Here is an 8,475-nt window from a genome sequence, read left to right on the forward strand (position 1 = left end):
TACAATACAAAGATGTATCACAAAAAACTACCTATCCCTAAATACATATTATATATTAAAACATAAAATTAAATACCCTAATCACAAGCACATTTCTATGACATAAAATATCTCAACTAATAATTGTAAAATACGTACTTATCTCTATGTCTAACCTTAAAAGCAAGTATCCTCCAAGCCATTGGAAAGAGAGAGCAAGCATTAAGCTGCCTGATTGTGGCATTGGCTTTCCACATGTGACAAAGTACATTCATAACTACCCTAAAAAAATAAAAAACTGAAATGGGTAATATACCTATGCTACTGAATAATGAAAGAAAACGATAAACTCCGATATAAAAACCCAGCCGTTTGTCATTAAATTTTCAAAATTATTGGGCATCATGATGTGGGGATGGGCTATACTTTCCTCCTTTACCCAAGGCAATAAAGTATAAACCCAGATCCAATGAGAAATAATTTAAAAAAGCATCTAGAGAATGAGATTTAGGGTACACGTGTTAGGAAGTGTGGAGGTTTGTGCAGAGGAGCATTAAGGAAGGCGGGAGGAGTAGATGCAATGCTCCATCCATCCACCGCTAAGCCGTCCAAGACCGTCCAAAGAAGCATTTCACGCCACATCACATTTGATAAAGTCCACACCCTACCAACTGGATTTGTCTGTCCTAACGAGAAATAGCGATGGTCCTAGAAAGTGTTTTTCTGGATCTATACGGCGGTAATAACCTTAGTACATGACAGCATTCACATTTATACATGACAGGGGGGATTTGACTTTAGGGTTAGCTTTGTCAGTGTTGAATTTGCCGGTGGCCCTAGTGCCCATTAAATCTACGCGGAAAATGAAATGTACGAACACTTAAGCTGACTTTAGCTATGGTGAATTTAATGCAAGGGTGTGTTGGGCTTAATTTGATTCCACTTGGCGTCACAGTCAGCATTGACGAGATGGGAAGAGACTATTGGGTCTTTGATTGACATGTTCAAATGTGAGCTTTGTTAAGGCATCTTGTGGTATTGGGAGGTTGTATATATATATGGGTAGGAGTTTGCATAGATTTCATTATTTGATTTGGCTGCTTGTATCTTGTGCTGTTAGGAGTTGGGTAAGTGGGTTTGAGATATGGGGAGGTCTCCTTGCTGTGATAAAGTTGGGGTCAAGAAGGGGCCATGGACTCCAGAAGAGGATATTGTTCTTGTGTCCTATATTCAGCAGCATGGGCCTGGGAATTGGAGAATGGTTCCTGCACATACTGGTATGCTTTTGTTCCCTTTTCAAGTTTCAATCTTGTGGGCTTTATGTCAACTGTGTTTTTGGTTATTGAATTGAATTGGCAATTGATTGTGTGGGGAAAATTCAATGGGTTTTTGACCCATTTGAGCAGGAGAGAGAGTTTTGATAACTGTGAGGTGGAAATCCCTACTGGTTCAGTCAACAAAACTTGATAGGGTTCAACCTGAGGAGAGATGAATTGTATAAACCACTTTTTTATGATCCACTGAATGATAACTATTTGTAAAACCCATTTAAATGTCTCTGGTTGTTGAGAAGATTGATTATTTATGAAATCCCTAACTTTGTTCAGATGCCTTGACTCTATGCTTTATGATGTTGGATGTTAACACAGATAAAGTTCTTGAGTGATCATGCCCAGGATTGTCTCATGGCAGAAAAGTTGAAGGAAATATTTTGTATCTCATTCCAAATATTTCACAACTCCAAATAGGTGTTCATGTTGTTTTAACCTCAGTGTCTGTAAAACTATTGTGGAGTTGAATTCTGGTCATTCATCATGGCAAGTGAGATTAATTTCTAAAACCCATCCATGCTTGTTCCCACATGTCAGAAGATTGGCCTTCTGGGTATCTATCTAGCTTTAGATAAATTCTTCAAGATTTGTTTGATTGTCATGAGTCTAGTTATATGATTGAAGCCCATAATATCACATTGAAGTCAAGTTAAAAGTAAATGATTTTCCATCTCCTTAGAACAAGACCATGAATTTAAAAGTAAATGGTTTTCCATTTCCTTTGAATGTGCAGTGATTTGACTATTGGTTTTTACCCTTTGCAGGTTTGATGCGATGTAGCAAGAGTTGCAGATTGAGATGGACAAACTACTTGAGGCCAGGGATCAGGCGTGGTAACTTCACTTCACATGAAGATAAGATTATTGTTCATCTTCAGGCTCTATTGGGTAACAGGTGCTTATCATACCCATGTTCCTACACTAGAGAAATGACTCAATATTTTGTTACTACCTATTGAATTAATATATCACAGAATGCTCTTTCTAGTCCAAGGTCCGAGCTTAGATTTTTCCATCATTCAAATCCACCTTCACTTCCCACTGTGATGCCTTACTGCAAGCCTTTGAATAATTCTGACTAACATTAGGGTTTTATTCAACGTAAAAGTAAAAAACACAGCTTTACTATTTAGCTCTTTATCTTTGAATTAGCCATGTACTGTCTGTTCAAGATCCTCCCTTTGAATTTGCCATTTATTGACTTTGTTGCCATTTGGGTTTGAGTCCTACTTATCTTAGGCCTCCTTCAATCATGAGTTTTCAGATAATAATGCAAGTAAACTGAAGTTATGATTGCTGCCTGTGTCTTGAAGTTATTATTGTCGCGTGTGTCAGTCCTGATACACTTACTATATTTTGGCATTTTATTATGCCAGCTTAAAAGATGCTAACTCTACCCAAAATGATCTATCTTTTTTGGAACAAAGCCTCGTGATTTGTTATGGACAACTGTTAAAACTTTATATTGTCCCCACCTTTGACCTTTTAGCTTTGCACCAATGACGAGTTCCTCGTGTATATTAGTATCTGAACAGGATATCAATAATGTCTCAGAACCAGAACAGCTAATAATAGTAGACAAACACTTTTTCTTCTCAAGAGCATAGCCACAATATTTCAATGTTATTTTTTTTAATTTTTGATAATGTTTCCAATCACACTTAGTGATTCATCAATAAGAAGAAAAATTTGAAGAAAATAAAAAATTGAAAAGTGTGGCTGAAAAGTGTTAATGTTGTGTATATTACAGATGGGCAGCCATAGCCTCTTATCTTCCTCAGAGGACTGACAATGACATTAAGAATTACTGGAACACCCACCTGAAGAAAAGGATTAAAAAACTGCAGTCACCAGTTGGCAATGAAATCACTCGTGTGAATAATGTGAACTCACACAGTTCAGCTTCCAAAGGTCAATGGGAATCAAAGCTTCAGACTGATATACACCGTGCAAAGCAAGCACTTTTTGAGGCATTGAATTGTGACTCATCTTCTGATTTGCAGGGCAATGAAAATGCTCTAAATCCTGCAGACCCAATCTTCAGGCAGAGAAATCTGAATCCTTCATCACCATATGCATCCAGCATTGAGAATTTTTCAAAGCTCCTGGAAGGATGGAAGAGATCTTCAGATAGTCCCAATGACATAAAACTACCCAATTCAACTAGTGCCACTTCTAGTTGCAGTGAAAGCCAAAGTCCTCAATATTCCACACTACCCATATCTTCTGATACCCAAATGGAAGGCTTAAACAATGGGAGCCTTGCATGGACATCACCATTTAGTTTTTATCGGGGATATGAGGATCACAAAGCTTCTTCTGACCATTTTCATCTCAGCTGCCAACCTGACAACTTTCATAACAGTATTGACAATGGCCTTCCTTTCTCCGTACTAGAGGAATGGCTGATGGAAGAGACCAATCAGGACCAGCTCAGCCATGCGAATCAGATTGTGCAAGAATTGGGTTGCATTTAATGATAAAACAACGTTTTTTCTATCTGTATTATCAAAATCCTTTCATCAAACGTGAAATTGGGATTTTGATCAAGGGATTCAAGCAATTTTTGTACAGCTAATACGTCACCTCACCCTAGTTCTTCAGATCCATATATTATGACCGAAGCTATAAAGGGTTGTGAGATAAGGGACGTTCTGTAATCTTTTCTCTTATATTATCTCAATTCCATTGAGAAAATACTTGGTATATCTTTGTGAATCCTGAGTTAAATATTAAAGTGCTGAATGTATAAACTTTCGAGGCAATCCATTGAATATTTCCATTTGAAATAAATAAAATACTGAGCTCATTCACAATGGTCAAATTTGTGTACTCTTGTACTTTTTGTCTTATGTTTTGAGTTCATTTTGATTAGAACATATTTAATGTAATAATTTATCAGGTGGTATATTTTTATGTGATTCAATCATTACATCATTATATATTGATCATATTATTACTTACTCGACTTTTATATCTTTTATGCATTGTTTTGGTTTGAGATGCACAAGTGTTGACTTATCATTTCTACCAACACAGATCAAAACCCTTAACTTTTAAATTTTAAATTCAAATCAAATTGCATTGAATTCCTTTTACTAGATGTTATGAACTGACCTAGCACATTTTTTTTAATTTGTCTGGTATGTCGTTGTATTTATGAACATTCAAACATTCATTTTGAGATCATCTAGAAGATCTAGAAGATTATTGGAACATGAAAAGAACATCTCAGTCAAAAAGCTTACATGAAAATCCATTCTCAATCACCTTCTAATCTTGTCATCCTAGGTACCATCACATTTTGTTTGCTACCTTTAATTTTTTGCTAAATTTTTTAAAGTTGGTTACTAGGGATCTTACTAAGGAAAATATGAACCTTGAAATTTAGTAGATGCCTTGAAGTATTTGTAAATAACATCAATTCTTACTTAAATGGAAGCATGAAGATCTCAATTCCATAACATCAATTCTTACTTAAATGGAAGCATGAAGATCTCAATTCCATGTGCTAGATTTGTTATGTAGTGGTAGACCTCAACTAAGAAAAAAACACAACTAATTTTCAAAGTCTGAAATTTGTCAAATCAAGGTCTACAATATTAAATGTGTAGCAATTTGATTATTTGCATCTTCAACATCATTTTCCCATCTTTGGGATACAATTGAATATTACATTTAAATTTAGTTATTTACACATTTATCGAAACATTAATTACAACATTTAATATCACTAATATTTTATATCTAGTTTAATTACATCCATACTTGATTGCATTATTTAATTAGCCTATACTTTATAGAGGGTGCATATTTTACCTTACATTTATTAGTAACTTGATCTTATTATATAATTCAGGATTTTTACCTTAGGGTTTATCTTTCTTTCACTACTGTTTCTAAATCAATGTTTTTTATTGTGTCATCTATTTTCACATCTCATAAGGATTTGAATCCCTTTTTAGTGTGTTTCATAACTATTATATCTCCTTTAGGGATTTTTTCTTCATTGTATAATCTCACTTCCACCTACCTCACAACCTTTATTTTCACATTAACGGTTTCGATTTCAAATATTATCCTTTAATAATTTTTTATTTTATAGAAAAATTTAAAATATTTTTATAGCATTTAGTCTTTAATATTTTGTAAGTTATTTTGCATGTGAAGGCCTTGTCTATATCCTCACATTTGTTCAAGAAGTCCTTGTTCCATTATTGAAAATGAAGAAAATAGACTTTAATTGTGAGGTATGTGTTGCTAATAAATATCTTTCACTTGTTGGTGGTAATTACTCATATGAAATCTCTTCAACAAATAGCCACTACTTTGCATAATGTATTATTAGGTGCTCCTTATAGAATAGATGTTTGTCATTGAATAGTGACTCTCTCATGACTTTTGCCAATTTCGTACCCTCTCGAACAACTAGACACCCTCCATTTATTATAATCCTTCTTTCACATCATTTTGTAATTACCTCCAGTATCATCACCACCTTTCCCAATACTAGTGTTCCACTTTACTCACATCCTTCCACATTCACTCATAATTAGGTGAAATGCCTAGTAGTATCATCTTCCACGTCCATATTTTTACACCACTCTTCATTGCATGAGAACTAATGACCACTACATATTATATTGTGGCTTCTCCTTATACCACCATGACTTTAACTTTTACCATCCACTCTCTCTATTCTTCATCCATCATTTTCCATAGTCCTCAAACCATTGTTGATCTAAATGAAAAATGTTAAAATTTTGCAACAAAGTAATTGAGGTTCAACTGAAGGGGGCTTCAACTAGGCCACCTTTAACAATCACATTGTACCTCATAGTAAGGTGGCGAGTTTGAGTATAAATACTTTGATTGACCTTATTTTCTGGGACTTGCAATTGTGAACCTAATAAGCCACATCATTGTATGCTAATTCCTATTCTACCAACATTTCAAAGTATTGTCCTTTTCTCTATTTTTTCTTGTGTTTTTTTTTATTATTCTATAAATTATTTATTTTTATATTGTTCAAGAAAGTGTGTATTTCTATAAATTAATATAAAATTTGAACATTTTAGTTTAATTTATAGAATTAAATAATCTTAAATTTGAGAATAATAAAATGATTAAACCAAGAAAATAATAAAAATGCTAAAATAAAAATATAAAGTAAATAAAATTGTAAACTTGTAAATTAGTAAAATAATTAAATTGATAAATTAATATATAATTGATAAGGCATTAAATTTACTCATTAATGACATAGTGTATTGGTTAAAGTGTGGCATTGTTATTATTGCAACCAAGGTCCAAATCCTTGTTGAGCTATTGTGATCATGCACCTTGTACCCTTGCTAATTTTTTGGCTTGAACTATTTGTGTTAATATAGTGCATCCATGTTGGAGATGAGGTCCCTTGTTTGCAGCCTCAAGTAGCTCATGCCAAGACAAAAAATCGGGTTGACAAGAAAAAATATTAAAGAATTATAGAGTAAATTAACAAATAATTATACACATAATATTTAAAATTAAAAGTGACAATTTAATAAAACCAGAAAATTTAAAAATAGAAAACTAAATTTAAAAATAAAAATTATAGTGTGTAAAATTATTAAATTAATTATAATTATTTTAAAATAAAATAAATTTCATTTAGTTGGAATTACTTTAATGATTTTGTGGGTGTTTCCAACTGATTACCCTAAAATTCCTATGAATTAGCCATGTTCAATTTACAAATTCTAAGGTCAATGGACAATGAATACGGTTCAACCAGATGTTGAAATCCTTTGCACTTTTGGTTTTGCAAAACCAAGGTGGGTTTGCCTATACAATTTCTTATGATCTGTACTGCATATTATACTTAGACATTGTTATTATAGAATATGGTTCTCAATGAAAATATACCAAAATAAGTTTGATTTACCTTTAATTTGTCTTTAATCTTGGATATTCAACATTCATTAACAATTGGGAACAAGATCCTATTCAACACTAGACTTAACAACATGGAAAGTAAATTTGACTTTGATGTTAAACTATTTTTGAAGATGCATTAGACCATACAATAGATTGGTGCCTATTCTAGGGCATGGAATCAAACAAGATACCACATAAGAATTCCATCAACAAATTATGTCTAACCAATTGATTTAAATGTGGTAATGCCTTACATCAACAAACCCACTCATGTTATCAAAAAAATCTACTTACAGATCCAAATCATGCATTTAAAATCAGAACTATTAGATCAAAGCACTTTAACTATTCCCTTGAAAGAGAACAATGAACAAATAACATAATCATAGAAAAGGTTGCAATAAGAAATCCAAATATCTTTGATATATTGTATTCATATGTACAATTTGGAGAAGAATTCATAATATTATCATTGATACTTCAAAAATGGTTAATTTTTTCTTCTAGAATAAAACTTAAATTGCAGTCTACACATTCTATTTATGACCTATACTTTGCACTATTTTATTTTTCCCACCTAACGTAAAAATTTCAAAACCCTTACTAACGGGCTTTGAATTCCCTTCTATAAGAACAAGGGACAAAAAATATTCAAGCCATGTACACATGTCACATGTTTATTTGACAATCTTTGAAAATAAAAGAATATGCCCAAAGCATACTTGTTGGTAAATAGGAAAAAAATGAAGTTGCACTACTTAAAGGCATAAAACATAAACTCATTGCTGCATGGAGAGCACAAACACCAATGTTGATATTACACCCTTTGAAATGAATGGCTAGAAACAAATTGAAGAAACTATAGGAAACTAACAAGTAACAATAAGAAATTGGAGAAACCAAAGCCCTGGAATGTGATGACAAATTAGATACAATTAGAATATACTTCATTTTCATTCTATATTAGTAGACACCTGTGACCCATAGGTCTGGCATGGTTCCATGTAATGTAAAGTATAATTCAAATGCATTATTATCTTCTTTGCTCAAACGTATCACTGAATAAATAGGTTCATCTTGGATAAGTTGTCTATGAACTCTTGGTTGGCATATGCGATATTAATGAAATTAATATGGATAATTCCATATATTCAAGCATTAATAGTTTATCTAGCCAAAAAATCATATTGTCAACAACCTTCTCTTCATCATATTTTATGATATTTATGATTTCAAGAAACACTTAT

The 8,475-nt window shown here is 32.7% G+C and overlaps 1 protein-coding gene across 1 annotated transcript; it reads left to right on the forward strand.

The window, feature by feature from the left end:
- Positions 1–1,032: 1,032 nt before the first annotated feature.
- On the forward strand, positions 1,033–4,133 carry LOC131029988 (myb-related protein 306). Its single transcript, XM_057960672.2, has 3 exons — positions 1,033–1,256; positions 2,075–2,204; positions 3,060–4,133. Exons 1-3 carry the CDS (start codon positions 1,124–1,126, stop codon positions 3,784–3,786), a joined length of 990 nt encoding a protein of 329 aa, XP_057816655.1. The 5' UTR covers positions 1,033–1,123; the 3' UTR covers positions 3,787–4,133.
- The last annotated feature ends 4,342 nt before the right edge of the window (positions 4,134–8,475 follow it).

Source organism: Cryptomeria japonica, chromosome 10, assembly GCF_030272615.1.
Source record: "Cryptomeria japonica chromosome 10, Sugi_1.0, whole genome shotgun sequence".
Taxonomy (NCBI): domain Eukaryota; kingdom Viridiplantae; phylum Streptophyta; class Pinopsida; order Cupressales; family Cupressaceae; genus Cryptomeria; species Cryptomeria japonica.

Excerpts from the sequence above, each read along its gene's own strand:
- LOC131029988 (XM_057960672.2), top strand. The coding sequence starts at position 1,124 with ATGGGGAGGTCTCCTTGCTGTGATAAAGTTGGGGTCAAGAAGGGGCCA. Across the intron at positions 1,257-2,074 it reads AATGGTTCCTGCACATACTG|GTTTGATGCGATGTAGCAAG; the intron begins GTATGCTTTTGT and ends TACCCTTTGCAG. Across the intron at positions 2,205-3,059 it reads CAGGCTCTATTGGGTAACAG|ATGGGCAGCCATAGCCTCTT; the intron begins GTGCTTATCATA and ends TGTATATTACAG.